Consider the following 15,394-nt stretch of genomic DNA (forward strand, 5'->3'; position numbering starts at 1 on the left):
TATTTTTATTTTCTTTGTAATTGTCATACTTGAATTTAAATTGAGTCTGTGTTGCATTTTAAATTTTATTTTATTTTATGAATTGATCTAATTTCTAATACTTAATTTTTTCTATTAAATTTTCTAAGACTAAGGTTTATAATGGGTTCCATTAATAATTATTTAATAATGGTTTTTTCCTTATTTTAATTTGGTTAACATTCAAAAAAAGAAAAAGGGTTTTGAACAAATAATAATTTTTAAATGAAAAAAATAAGGAATTTATTATAAATAATTTCCTTTTTGTGTAACTAATTATTCCACATTGTTAATAAATTATAGTTATTGTTATTAATAAATTGAAGGAAATTAATAAATAAATGAATAACCGTTACGAGTTGCATGTGCTTATCAAACATTCTCCGTAAAAATAAATAAATATTAATTTCTGAAAAAATTTCATGTCAATTATGTCTCCTTTCATTCTAAATTTTGTTTTTAATTTATTCAAATGCAATTTACTCTCTTATAGAAAATAGATTTAAAATTAAATAACCATAATATTGATATATTTAATTAAATATTATTTTAGAAATTTTATCTTTAATTTTTGTCTCATTTATTGTTTAAATTTTATTAATTTTAGTTAAATATTATTTTAGCATAAGTGGTCGTATTTTTTCGTGTATATATATGATCTGACCTGATATAGAACAACATGATCCGACGGTGGACATGCGTTTGAACAAATAATCATGTTTACAAAATTTCACGTGTCATAGTCAGTTTACATAAATTCGGCTGTAACAAGAATCTTTTGTTTTCTTTTTACTCCACGTTTTTAGTATTCCTATTTTGCACATTTTTCACCGGAGACAACTCTTCAAATGTAGATGTTTGTTACGTTCAATACGTGCAGTTGATTCAAACAGGACATGACTAATTGAGATAGAACACAAACTTTCGAGTATATTTGTCCATTGAGCCCAACTTGATGCTAATAGGACAACGATACATATACAGGTGAATCGATGAAAAACAATAACGTGGTTTTATCTTTTTTAAATAAAAGAAAATTATTTCATGGTAAAAAAAAAAACAAAAACTCTAGAATGTAAAATAAATTTAGAAATATAAAATTGGAGAAAAATTTACGGAAACTGAGAATTTAGAAATATAATTAATATCTTTTAATTATTAGTTTATTTTATTTTGCTATCAATTTTAGAAAGAGAAAAAAAAATTATTTCATATATTTGCAAGGTAATTTTAGTTTTTAGACAATTAAATACTATTTTTAAATGGTAAAATTATGAGGAAATGTCAATTAATATGTTTTAAAAAAATTAAAAAAGTCAATGAATTATTTTAAAGATTTATTTAAAATATAATAACTAAATTTAGATTTTTTGAAATTTTCAGATTAAAAATTTGAATTTAATCTATTATTAATCATAATAATTTGATCTGTTGTTATTGCGTCAACCAAAAATGTTTATGGGAAGAAAATAAAAAAAAGGATAAAGAAATTTTTAATGTTAGAAGTTGAACAAAATCATGAGTTTGAAGGGTAAAAAACCCCAAATTGATGAAATTGGCGGAGCTCTACCGATAACGGCGGCGGCGGTCAGATGAGCTGCCGGAAGTCGGGGCCTACATGATGGATAAGATAATTATCACAGCTAGAAGCATCAAATATGAGGTCTTGGCGGTGATGATCCAAAATCAATTGCTGCGGTTGTTGTTGGCCTCTAAGAATCTCCTTCTGCCTCCGCAGCTCCATAACTTTCCGGTGGGAATTGGAGTGTCTCGTGAGCACAAAGGTAGGACTAGCAGCAGGGCGGTACTCCGGCACCAAGCGGCCGGATTTATACCGAACCCCACAAGCATTACATAGCGTTTTTGGGCCCATTGGGCCAGTCCGCCATTGCGGCGTCTTATTGGTGGCGCAATGCATACACCTACGCTCCTCTCCGGCAGGAGACACTCCACCCTCCGGACTATCCTTCTTCTTCGCTGTCACCACCGCCTTGGGCGGCGCTTTTTTTACCAATTGCGGTGGTTCAGCGTTAATGTCGGATTCAGACGAGGAGGTGGTCGGGGAAAGAGGAAGAAGGAGGGAGTTGTTCCAATTGGATACGACGGCGCGTGAACGTTTGCTACGAGCTTTCGCCGGAACGGAAACAACATCCGGGTTGAAGATAGCGGCGGCGTTTCGGGTGGACACGGCGGTGGGTTCGTGGGGTTTGACTTTGACTCCGGTGATTAATTCCAAATTTTGGATGTACTCGCATTCCTCTACGAAATTCGAAAGCCATTCCAATTCAAGTAATTCATCATACTGTACAAAAATTAAAATTAAAATTAAAATCCTCATTATAATAATAATAATAATAATAAAAATTGAAAGTATATATATTTTTAATTTAAAAAAAAAAAAAAAAAAAAAAGTAGAGCAAAACGCATCGTTTTGAGAGAGGGATTACCGGAATAGCGAGTTCGGCGGAGAAATGGGCGTCGGGTAAGTTAACGTGGTCCAGAAAGGAAGTTAGTTGGGCGGAGTTCCCATTATCGTGGAAGCAGCTGGGAGTATTAATATTATGATGATTATTATTACTATTGTCGGATAATAACCCGGCGTCGGCGTGGTCGGCGTCGGCGTCGGCGTCGGCGTGGTTGGAGAAATCGAGGAGGTTCTCGACGAAGAAGAGGTCGTGTTCAGCGGCGGCGGTGCGGTGTTGGTCGGAGGAGGAGTGGGTGGAGGTGTAAGCTTTAAGGTGGACAAATTCAGGGGGTTCCATGAAGTGTGGGATTTGGGGGAAAGGGCAATGGAAATATTGGGTGAAGAAAAGGAGTGGGAGAGAGTGTGAGAGAGTGGCTAAGAGAGAAAATGGGTTGGTTTGCGTTTCATGGGGAAAGACCGACACCCAATTATCTCTTCTTCTTGCTTCTTCTTCTTCTTCCTCTTCTCCTTAATTTTTTTTTTTCATTTAAAAATTCTAAATCAACTTAATATTACTTTTAATAGAATAAAAATATCTTTTTGAAAAAAAAATTATCGTTAAAATTTAACAAGTTTCATCAATACCCTTCAATTTTACAAAAATAAATAAGTATTTATGTTTAAAATATACACATAAAAGTCGATATCTCTGGATTATTTCTTTTTTAATCTTATTTTTTTGAAAGAAATATTATAACGGTGTAAAATACTTTTGAAGTTTTAAAAATTAAAGAAAGTTTTGTTTTTGACTGTGTGGAAGTTTAAGAGTGTTTTTAAACGATTTTATTTTTTAAAGTTAAGAAATATTGTTCGGACTAAATGTGTAGTAATCTAGTGTCGGGATTGATTTACGTAGGTAAGAAATTTAATGGTCATATAAACATTATAATTTTGGAGCAAAATTACTTTGATGCCCGTGAAGAGTATGTAGGTAAGGAATTTCATGAAATTAATTTTATTTCATAATTTAAAATTTGTAATAATGTAGTGTGTATTAGTAATTTCATGAAATTTATAACGTCACATGATAAATAGGGACTAAACCATTAGAAATGAGCTTTTACTGTTTTGTGGTGAAAATTTAGAGATTAGAGGTGTGATATATTTTAAATTAAAAAAAGGTAAATTTTCAAGTGAAATTACTTTTATACCCATGAAGAGTTAAAGTATGTAAGTATGGAATTTCATGAAATTCCTTAAAAATACAAAAAAAAATTATAAATTTAAAATTACTTTTACTTAAAAAGGCTGATCTACATATATAAGAAATTTCATGAAATTTAGAGATTAATTGTCACGTACTAATATTTCGGGACTAGATTGTCATAAATTAGAATTGAACGACTAAACTGTTACCTCGGTAAAAATTTGGAAGAGCGGGAAGTGGTAATATTTTAAATTCGAAAAGGAAATTTTTTGGTGCAAAATTACTATAATACCCTTTGTTATCAAGAGTATAGAGGAAAAAAGGAATGCAAGTAGATTTTGTGGACCCTTGGGTTTAGAGTATGGATCTAAACAAACTCAATATCTATGAATTTTGCTTGTTGATTAAGGTTTTCAACCAAGCTCTTTTTAGATCTATGATTTGTAAAGAAAATAATTAGCTCATGTGCACATTATTTATTGGGATTTTAACGTGCACCAACTAACTAAGAGTTAAAAGAGTCTCGAGTACTGACCACTAACACCCTTTTAACGGTAAAATTATAGACAAGTTTAGTCTTTAAAAACATTTTAGGCTCAATTGAACCGTTCTTTCAATTTTAACCGTAAGTTTATTATTTAATAATGATTTTACATTTTGTGTCAAATTTTTTTGAAAAAAAAAAATAAATTATAAAAATAGTTTTTATTTTTAAAAATTTGGATTAGAATTTAAACGTTTCTTTTAACGAATTTTGGAATTGATAGGGGTAATTTTGGAATTGTGCAATATTTAGGTTAGTTTGGAAAGGAAAAATGTGAATGCAATAACATGTCAATAAAGGAAATTATATAAAATTACAATTTCAACCTTTTAAGGTTAACGGCATTTTTCAAATTATATTTTTATGTATTTAATTTGGACTTAATTTAAATTTTAATTTAATTTATAGAAAAAGAAATATATAACATTTATAGCATATATCATGTATCAATTTTATTTATACACTAAACTAATAAAGATCCATAACAATATTATTTAAGTTATATATATAACTCTTTATTTTTATAAATATCTTAAAATTTAAATTTAATATGATATTGGAATTAATGTGGCGCATCATGAAATTTTCTTTTAAAAAAATTAAATTAATATTTTAAGATAAAGTTTTCATGTCCATATTAATTGCTCCCCTTTTAGATATCCTTTTTACATTCTATTAAAATTTATAATTATTTCTTTGCTGGGAAGGAAAGACGGGACACTATAATCTATTTGTATCCGTGTTTGATGACTTTCTGAACGTTTTCTTAAGAAACATGTGGTGAGAACAAATTATGTTAAAAGGACTTGAGCTTATAGGAATAATGTTCACCCTTAGAAAGAAGGAGCAGTAACGTGATCATATTGGAGATAATTTGAAATTCAAAAATCTTGGATATAGAGCGTTATAGTTTTTATTTCTATTTTATAATTTTTTTTTTTTTACAAATTATTTTATATAAAAATGATTTTTATTGTTTTGAATTTTTTTTTATAGAAATAAATTATTTTATTTTATATTTAGTTTACTCGATCATGCATATGGTGGTTGAGAATGAGATGCAAAGTTAAAAAAAGGGGTGATTTTATTAATGAATTAATGAAAATAGTTCTTTTTTTAGTATTTTATTTATTTTATATTTTTAGTTTTAGTTAGGGTGGGGTCCATTATGCACGTGATAGAGATGGTAGTCGGCATCAACACACCCATGTGAGGTCAAAACCTTATAGTATTCAGTAACGTGACAGCACGTGCTTGAGAACTCACGTGCCTCATAAACTTGCGGGGACGGCACGTGGGGACTTATTATTATTATTATTTTTTTTTGAGATTGAATTGAAGTCCTATTTTTTTGGATTAAAAAAAAATAATCTTGATTTAATTCAAATTGAATATATTAAAGTTGATATCTTTTCACCATTTTTATTCTTTTATTTTAATTTTTTTTTCTTAATCTTATAAAAAGGAAATTTAGAGGTCATCCAACATAGAATTGATTCGCTTAACTTTTGAGTTGAAAAGAAGAACTAAGCATTTTTTACAAGGGTATGAAAACCTCTCTCTAGCGTGGACGTTGGTTCCAAGGAAGTGGATTATGAGATCTCACATCGGTTAGAGAGAGGAACGAAACATTTCTTATAAGGATGTGGAAACCTCTCCCTAGAGGACGTTAGCCACAAGGGGATGGATTATGAGATCTCACATCGGTTGGAGAGGGGAGTGAAACATTCCTTATAACATCTCCCTAGCAATGACGTTGGCTTCAAGGGGGTGGATTGTGAGATCCCACATCGGTTGGAGAGAGAAACAAAACATTTCTTATGAGAGTGTGGAAACCTCTCCTTAGCGAGGACACTGATCCCAGAGGCTGTGGATTGTGAAACATTTCTTATAATGGTGTGGAAACCTCTCTCTAATAAGGATGCCGGTCCCAAGTGTGATGGATTGGGGTGGGGAATGGTGAGGCTAGCCACGATCCCACGTTGGTTGGGCCCAACTCTCTCTTCTTTACATTAAATTTTTTTATTAAAAAAAACGCGTAATGGAGGTAGGAAATTGGAAAACAGGGATACAAGGAAATGTTTATAGCGTGGGCCTGTTTCCGTAAGCCCAACTTGGATATGGGCCAGAAAATACTTGAATCCATATTCACCAAAAGGCCCGCTATTCCTCTAATGGGCCTCAATTTTTCTGTCAACTCAAAATATTTTATTTTATTTTATTTTTTTATAATATGAAATTTTTTGACTTAACAAATACAATATTTTTCTTTATTAAAAAAAAAAAACAATAATTTTTTACTAGAACGACTTACCATACTTTTTACCCGAAAATTAAATAATACATCGAAATTTGTTATAGCCGGTAAAATATATAAACACACGTATATAGATATTGTGGTATATGATATAATATCATTTGACGAGGGTTGGATCACAGACATCTCTAGTTATGGCTGGAATACAACTAGAGGTCCGGCCAATTCTACCGTTGCGGTGACCGGTGGGGGTTTCTCTAGGGCTAATCGACTTACCTCGGGTGGAGCTTTTCTTGAGAATCTCTTTAATAGCTTCGGCTTGATACAGCACGGGATATACCCTCCCGAACCTATTGAACTTGGCACAAGCGTTCATGTGCTCGTTCAAAGACTCCTCCTTTTTCCAACCCCTCTGCTTGAAATTACACCAATAAGCCTTACTTTGTAATATAACACAAAAAAAAAAGAAGAATGAATGAAACAAATTTAACCTTGTTCATCTCCTCGTTAACGGCATCGGCGCAGAGGCCGCAAATCATCTTCCCCATGAACTCGTCTCGAACACGGTTGATGTACTCCGCCGTGCACTCCTCGGAGAGGCCGCAACACTCGCAGGTCGCGACCTCTACCTCAGAGATCGGCGGCAGTGGCTCGGCTTCTATAAGACCTGTTTTTGTGAGCTCGGAGGAGATGTCGGATATGGTTCGTTGGAGACCCTCCATTGATAGCCTTGATGGCTTTTGCACTTCAACTTTTGTTTATAATCTGTTGGGAGCCATATGGATGAAGAAACAGGTTGCTTGGGACAACTCAATTTATAGTACAATTACTTTTTTTATTTTTAAAATAATTTAAATTTTGCATTTTTTTTCAAAAAAAAATTAAAAAATACTCTGTATCCTCGTTAACTGTCAAAAGTTTCATTAAAAAAATTCAAAAATACCCTTATCGATCATATATAGACAGAACTGTTAGTATCAATTTTAAAAAATACTCATCAACATTCAAAACTTAAAAAGTATTTTTAGTGTGATGTTACGAGTTCGTTAGGGAGGAGAACAAACTACCATTTATAAGGGTGTGGAAACTTTTCCCTGGACAATATCTGCTAGCGGCGGATCTGAGTTGTTACAAATGGTATCAGAGTCAGACACCGGACGATATACCAACTTTCTCACTTTTCTCCGGAGGGGTAGACACGAGGCAGTGTGCTAATAAGGATGTTGGCCCCAAAAGGGGTGGATTTGGGGGCGGTCCTACATCGATTGGAGGAAGAAAAGAGTGCTAGCGAGAACGCTAGCCCCGAAAGGAAAGTCCAAAGAGGACAATATCTGCTAGCGGTGGATCTTGGTCGTATTTTTTGTGAAATTTCGCGGAGGTATTTTTATAAATTTGGGCTAAATTTAAAACGAATTAGAAGTTAATTACGATGACGAGAGGTATAAGATCACGGGAAGTATGGGGGAAAGCATTAAGTGACCAAGGATCTTGTTAAAGAAGAAGAAGGAACCAAAAAAGCTTGAAAAAGTGAGATATGGGATTTGAATTAGAACACAAAGTAAGAAAAAGGGTTTGCTTTTTTAGCTTTTTGGGGTTATGTGGGTGAAAAGGGAAACCAACTTTTTTACTCGATTTAATGGAAATGGTTGTATCCGATACGTTGGTTGTCGTGGCTCACTGTAAGACCTATGAATATCACGATCGCACTCTTTCGAGACTCGCTCAGTGATTGTATTATACTTACTATCGCTCTCGAGACGTATTCTTGGTGGCACAGATGGAAATTATCTTCTTTAGTTGAGTGCATGTGTCTTGTACGCTCCAACTTCGACCGATACAATGGTAGTCAACCCTAACCGTGTTACACCTCCGTTACCCATGAAGAGTTCACATTTCTATTGTAGAACTCACGACAACTAAGGTGTTCACGAATAGAAGTTTTTACTTGAAACGACGGAGTCGTCAAGGAATATAGACTCCAGCCGTTTTCATTTACATCTATTAGTAAAATAAGTAATGTCTTCACTAATTGAATTAGATGAATGTTCACGTTTTTTTTTTGTTTTTTTTTAATGTTGATTTTAAACCTAGTACTTTTAAAACTCGACCTATCTCGACTACTCAACCAAAATCATAAAGGTTGGGTTGGGTTGGGTTGGGTTAAATTTTTCATGGGTCTGAGTTGTGTTGAATTTTTAAAAAATAGATAAACATGTTTTTTTTTGTTGGGTTAATTCAACCAACTCAAAAAATAGGGTTACAACTCAGCTCTAATTTGAAGATTATTATGAAAATTAAGAACATTTGAAGTCTGTAACCAATGTTAGTAATGTGCTGTGACTCGTAAATGTTTGATATTTGAATTTTATAATATTTTAATTATTAACGCAATAAAAAACAACTCGACAAAATAATCTAACTCGAAAAATAAAGGGTTACATTGTAAACTCTAAGTTACTCACATCACGAACCGAACCAACACAACATTTCTGATTGGTCCAAAAGATTTTTCTAACACAACTCTGAGTTACTCGTATACGCTCCAGTATACATCACACCTAAAATTATAATTTATAAAATTTAAACTATAATATATTTCACTAATTTTCCCAAGCCTAGACTTTTCATTGGTCAACGGCATCTGTTACCAATTTTTCCATGAAAATTAATGCCCTTCGCCTAACAACTTTCTTTTTTTATAATATATATTGTTTTTATAGATATGTATATTATTAAATATATACCAATTTAAATAATAATAAATATATGGATATATTAATAGCCAATAAAAACAAAAAATTATAATGGAAATTTAATTAAACCCTCAAATCTATTTATTATAATGTCTTTATAAAATAAACAAAATAATAAATTAATAAATCGGTGGAGTCTCATTTGTCGCTCAACTACCTCTATACATTTAATTCTACACCTTTTTTTTTGGAGAAAATAATTTAATTCAATTATTTATTATTGTTTGCAAATTATTTTAAATACGCCAGCTTAGCTAACTTTTGACTCTACACCCAAAAATAATATATCTATACATTAAAATTTTAATTATTAGGAAAATCAAAATTATTAATAAAAAATATATTTTTTCTTTTTTAGGATTCAAAATTATTAATTTATGGAGTGAAATAAAATTTTAATTTTAGGTTTAAAAAAAAATAATTTAATTAAAAAAAAAAAACATAGACAACACCGTCGGAATTCTCTACGGCTGATCAATGCCTCGTAATCCACGTCAATGATGTACACGTGGACCTACATTCAAATAGTTCTCTGCACGCGTTTGTAGAGTTGTGCATCTAAAGAATCAATCCCCACCATTGGATATGTTCCTCAGAAACGAACGGTCTAGATTTCAGTCTTCGTATTGGCGTTGATTCTCTTTGAAGACTATTTATACCCATTGGTGGGAATTTCATTCGGAGTCGATGGTCTGAAATTCATTTGATCGTCTCCGTTTCTTCGATTTCGCTGTAAAATTTTCCATCTCCGCCATGTCAAGGGCCGAGATGGACCAGCTGACCTCCGGAGCGAGCAATCGGATTATTCCGATTTTCAAAACTCTGAGGACTTCTCTCATTTTCATCCACACCTTCTTCCTCTCTCTGCTTCTCCTCCTCTGGCCTCGCCGCCGCCGTTCTCCGGCTGCTTCAACGCCTCCGGCTCAGTCCTCTGTCAAGAAGAGGCGATTGGTATGGCGGATGGAGGAGGAAGATACCCAGCGGCGGAGGGCGTTGGCTGAGGTCATCGAAATGGGCGAAAACATCGGAGACGGGGGGTTTCGTGGCCGTTGGAGTACCTCGTTGTTCTATGGCGTTAAGAGAAACGCCCTGTTTTGCCGCTCCTGGTTGCCGGAATCCGGTGAATTGAAGTAAGTGTTTTAGTTTGCTTTCTAATTTTAACTTGGTTAGAAATTTGTATTGGAGGCTTTTGGAAACTAGGATTAACTTTTCGTGTAGCTGAAACGTTTGTTGAATTGTTCGATGAAATTTTACCTAATTCATATCTCATGAAGATACAGAATCAAAGGAATTGATTAGTTTTTTGAATTCCTGATTACTTTATATTATCCATTAGAAGGTTCCCTGTTTTCTCACGGCAAGTTGTATTGTGATATTCTTTCAGGGGTATTTTGATCATCATCCATGGGCTTAACGAGCACAGGTGATCTTAAAGTTATTTCATATGAATATGTAGAATTATTTATTTATTATGGATGGATTCTGCTGTCAGATTTGTTGTTTTTAATTCCCAATGGTTTTGTTTGGTGCTTGTTTGCAGTGGAAGATATGCTCATTTTGCCACCCGATTAACCTCTTGCAACTTTGGCGTTTATGCAATAGATTGGATAGGTAGCTAAGCTATACATATCACCTCTCTCTGTGTCTCTCTCGTGGTGTTTTATGAAACTTTCTAGTTTCTGTTTAGATTTCTTCATAGTTTTCTTCTCTATATCATCAATTCTTTTAATTGATGGGTTGTAGTTATTGGGAAGGAAATGACATTACCGGAGGTTTAACAAGTAGAAATTAATATTAATTGATGAGAAAACGACGCTATAGAAGTTCAAATCAAAGCCCTTCTGTTTTAATATCATGTTGACTCACCTATGAACACAAAAGCTTGAACTAAGTGTTAATAGGATATCAATTGCTTTGTTGTTTATATATTCCTGACTATATTGACAACAAGTTTGTGCATGGCTAGACACCGCAACATGGTTGTTCTTTGGTTTCTCTGACAATCTAACAAAAGTTTTCAATACTCTGTTTTTTTCCACATGAATGTTGATGATTTTTGTTTTAGTTTGGATGATATTGGAAATTAGTCATTTTGGTGAAAATTTTAATTGTGTTCATGGCTGTTGTCTTGTGTTCTTATTGTAGGCCATGGTGGAAGTGATGGATTACATGGATTTGTTCCATCTCTTGACCATGTTGTTGCTGATACTGTAAGTTCAATTTTCATTGATCTGCACAATAACTTAATCCGATGTCAAGTTTTGTTTGATCTTTATTTCTAGAAGCTCAATTTATTCCTTTGATTTCAAATGCTTGCTTGTCATCCTGTTATAGTGCAACTATGTTTCCATCTTTTTGTTTTCATGCACATTAGGATTGACACTAAATTTCTACTTAACTAAAGTCGCAACCATCATCATAACGTAATCATTTTGTACGGACATAAGCGTTTAAATTTCATCTTAAAACACTGTTATGGACTTGCGTGTTCGAAAACATCTTTAAAACAACACAACGAAATACTAAATAAGTATTAAAAGTAAAAACATATTCTAACCTAAGTCTAAGAAAATAAATACAACTACACTATGCATGTGTTTTTGTTTTCATGCACGTTATGATGACACTTTCCTTATGGGATTGATTGAATTATTTGTTCAAGGAATTAGTTTAGATTTGGAAGGGAATGTTCATTGTTTTTCCATTCTGCAGGGGGCATTCTTAGAAAAGATTAAATCTGAGAACCCTGAAACACCATGCTTCCTCTTTGGACACTCCACGGGAGGGGCCGTTGTTTTGAAGGTCAGTTAATTCAAAAAACATCCCTAACCCATCTGGCAAAGTGATATCCATTTTCAGTCTCCTTAACTACAATTTTATGCAGGCCGCTTTAAGCCCTCACACAGAGAAAATGGTGAAGGGAATTATACTGACTTCGCCTGCGTTGCGAGTTAAACCCGCCCATCCTATTGTCAAGGTAAGTATAATCCCGATTTCGGTCGATTGGCCGTCGAGAACACTGTGCAATTCTGGGTTATACACACACTCATGTTGAACTACTTCCATAATGTAGGCTCTAGCTCCAATCTTTTCCATAGTGATTCCAAAGTTTCAGTTCAAAGGTGCAAACAAGAGAGGCATTCCAGTTTCAAGGGACCCTGCAGCACTCTTGGCCAAATACTCCGATCCATTAGTATACACCGGACCGATCAGAGTCCGAACAGGCCACGAGATCCTGCGGATTTCATCATACCTGATGCAAAACCTCCAGTCAGTCACCGTCCCGTTCTTCGTCCTCCACGGGACAGCCGACAAAGTCACGGATCCTGTAGCATCCCAGGATCTGTACAATGAGGCAGCTTCTGAGTTCAAAGACATAAAGCTATATGAAGGGTTCTTGCACGACTTGCTGTTTGAGCCTGAGCGAGAGGAGATTGGTCAGGATATAATCAATTGGTTGATGAAAAGGCTAAATGCCAACAAAACTCTTGCAAAATGAAGAACACTTTCAGGGCCTTAGTTTATTGTGTTTGCTCTAGTGGCTACTAAATTTGTATATTTTATAGACTAACTTTACTTTTCATAATAATTAGGTCCTAATTAGTCCTTCATTCTCGACCGAAAGATTAAAATTTAGTCCTTAAAATTTTAAAATGTTACCCTTTTACGAGCGTTCAAAATTTATAGATATTTTTAAAATTGTCTTTAATTTAAATCATATCAAAGTCAACTTTACATAATATTCTCCAAATAATCTGATTTTTTTTAATTAAAAAAAAAATCATAATCGAATATCAATTATTGAATGTACCAATATAAAAAAAGAAACCTTCTGACCTTTAAAAGCCCAAATATTGAATTTTCTTGCACATGATTATTCCAAATTTCAACCATGAAAAAAAAAAAGAATAATTATTTAGAAGGAATATTTATTTATTTGTTAACAAGAAATATGATGATTTAATTTGAGACCTGCAACTGAGAAATCAAAGAGCATAATTTCATTTAATAATTTGAAGAAAGTTCAGGGACTTTTCTGCAAATACTCTGCCATTTTGTTCACCATTTGCTGCAGAGAAAATTCAAGATACTTCACGAACTCCTCCAACGGCCACCCTTCAATCGGATCCGCCTCAAACGACCACACCATCTTGCACCCGCCGCCGTCGTCCCCGCCGCCAGGCAGCAGCTTCATGGTGGCCACGTACGACTTGAATCCGACGTTGTTGTCCAGAATCTCGTAGGAGAGAATATGTTCGGTCGGATCAATCAATTTCAGCCTCTCGTGGGCCCACTTAATCGATGGTTCTGATGACGACGTCGTGTCGGTGGTGGCGCAGTACCGGATCAGACCCGGCTGCCCCTGTACACCTTCCACGTAGTGACACGTGTCTATCGGAAGCCATTTGTGGAGACTGCAGAACTCATCGGCCAGCAACGGCCAGATTTCGTGAGGCTTCCCGGCGGTTGTCTCGGCGGAGACTTCTCCTTCCCACTTCGACGGCGGCAGCAACTGTTCTTCCATGAGAGAGAAACAGAGAGAGAAAAGCTTTTGGTCTGTTTTCTCCATATCTTTGACTTTTATAAACAGAGCAATTAAAAAAAAATTAAAAACTAAAAAAAATCAATTATTTATTTATTTTTTTTAAAAATAAATCATTAAAATATTCGCAAAGTGGGAGAATCGATGTGAAATGCTTAACAGGGCGTGTGAATTAAGCTAAGTTTCTACCGTTACAATATTAATATGTAAAATTAATAAAAATATTCTGTAGTTTATCTAAAAATAATATCTTGTTTTAAAAATAAAAAATAAAAAACAAGAAACAACGTGAAAAAAAAAAAGAAATTAAATAACATGCTTGTGAAATTACTGTTGAGGACAATCCTCATGGTCATTATTACGAATAAATCCATTTCAAACTTATTAATTAATAAATAAATAATTAATTTTTGGAGTTTTTGTTTGTCATCCCTGCCACTATCGGTGCATGCATTTATGACAAATGTTGGGTCCAAAGACTTATTTTTCAATTTTAAATTTGTATTTTTTTTTATTTTTTTATTTTTTTTGTTAGGAAGCCACCCGATTTTCTAGTCAAAATTTAAATTAAAAAAATAACGAAAATATATAAATTAAAATAAATTATACTATTTCGCCTTATTAAACATTTACTGATATGTTTCCTTTAACTATTCAATATAGATATGACTATACATATTTAATTACTTTTTTTTTATTAATTAAATTATGAAATTTAATTATCATTATTACTTTAATTAATAGTAATGTATAAATATATAATTATTGTTATTATGATTAATTTATTAGTATTAAATAATATTCATGATTATATTAACTTTTTCTCCCATAATTAAATATCTTTTAAAAAATATAGAATTCCATTTCATTTTCAATTTTTTTCGAAATTCTTTATTAAAGATGAAAGGCAACGAATATAAACAAAAAAACTACTCTATTATAATTTATAATAAAGAAAGGGACGGGAAATACAAACTCGTCTGGGAATAATCTCTCATTTCTCGTTTAGATAAGGATTTTTAGCTCTGTTTGGGGCGAATCTTAAGATAAATAGTTTGATCTTTCATTTTTTTTTTTTTTTTATCTGGATAAAATATCAATTATTATCTTAAAGTCGATAATAGATAGAAGAATTAATAATAATAATAGAAAAGGACTATTGACTTTTGAAGGGGAAAACTGTTATGGGCCAAACAAACCTGTGCCTGCATAAATGGGCTGGACTTCTGCAGGCCCAGGCCCATTTTCGTGTAATTTGAATTAAAACGGAATCATGTCTCCTTATAAAATTTTCATTTATACCTCTATTTTTTAAATTATAATTAATGTCGCCTCCCATTTATTAAATATTCCGAAATAATACAACTTTAATAATAATTAAAAAAAATACGAAATACTTATTTTTATTAATTTTTAATAAATAAGACACAATTTCATTAAAATAAACATTCCGACGTTAATGTTGTTGGACTAAATAACAACGTTGGAGTGAATAAAGATCGTCATTCCATTTTATTCTTATTTGACTAATACATTGACTTTCTGTGTTTGAGTATTTAATAAGCTTTTGTACGTTCATGGAAACATTATTATTTTTATTTTACTATACCTTCTTATATTTAAAATAAAATTGTAAAAGAATAAAATCGCTAATTTTATAAAATAAAA

The 15,394-nt window shown here is 32.8% G+C and overlaps 4 protein-coding genes across 4 annotated transcripts; 1 reads left to right on the forward strand and 3 right to left on the reverse strand.

The window, feature by feature from the left end:
• Window positions 1–1,454: 1,454 nt before the first annotated feature.
• On the reverse strand, window positions 1,455–2,945 carry LOC111462381 (GATA transcription factor 12-like). The gene is made up of 2 exons (XM_023105920.1): window positions 2,466–2,945; window positions 1,455–2,320 (listed from the first exon to the last, which is right to left on the reverse strand). The coding sequence occupies exons 1-2, from the start codon at window positions 2,778–2,780 to the stop codon at window positions 1,607–1,609; spliced, it is 1,029 nt and encodes a 342-aa protein (XP_022961688.1). The 5' UTR covers window positions 2,781–2,945; the 3' UTR covers window positions 1,455–1,606.
• LOC111462380 (monoacylglycerol lipase-like) lies at window positions 2,863–12,802 on the forward strand. Its single transcript, XM_023105918.1, has 9 exons — window positions 2,863–2,873; window positions 5,941–5,943; window positions 9,868–10,313; window positions 10,568–10,606; window positions 10,724–10,794; window positions 11,329–11,393; window positions 11,896–11,985; window positions 12,068–12,160; window positions 12,257–12,802. The coding sequence occupies exons 3-9, from the start codon at window positions 9,937–9,939 to the stop codon at window positions 12,680–12,682; spliced, it is 1,161 nt and encodes a 386-aa protein (XP_022961686.1). The 5' UTR covers window positions 2,863–2,873; window positions 5,941–5,943; window positions 9,868–9,936; the 3' UTR covers window positions 12,683–12,802.
• LOC111462383 lies at window positions 6,544–7,210 on the reverse strand. The gene is made up of 2 exons (XM_023105922.1): window positions 6,922–7,210; window positions 6,544–6,842 (listed from the first exon to the last, which is right to left on the reverse strand). Exons 1-2 carry the CDS (start codon window positions 7,150–7,152, stop codon window positions 6,588–6,590), a joined length of 486 nt encoding a protein of 161 aa, XP_022961690.1. The 5' UTR covers window positions 7,153–7,210; the 3' UTR covers window positions 6,544–6,587.
• Window positions 12,803–13,076: 274 nt separating the features above from the next.
• On the reverse strand, window positions 13,077–13,768 carry LOC111462382 (lachrymatory-factor synthase-like). The gene has a single exon (XM_023105921.1). The coding sequence runs from the start codon at window positions 13,751–13,753 to the stop codon at window positions 13,208–13,210; it is 546 nt and encodes a 181-aa protein (XP_022961689.1). The 5' UTR covers window positions 13,754–13,768; the 3' UTR covers window positions 13,077–13,207.
• Window positions 13,769–15,394: the final 1,626 nt, after the last annotated feature.

Source organism: Cucurbita moschata, unplaced genomic scaffold (assembly GCF_002738365.1).
Source record: "Cucurbita moschata cultivar Rifu unplaced genomic scaffold, Cmos_1.0 Cmo_Scf00027, whole genome shotgun sequence".
Lineage (NCBI taxonomy): Eukaryota > Viridiplantae > Streptophyta > Magnoliopsida > Cucurbitales > Cucurbitaceae > Cucurbita > Cucurbita moschata.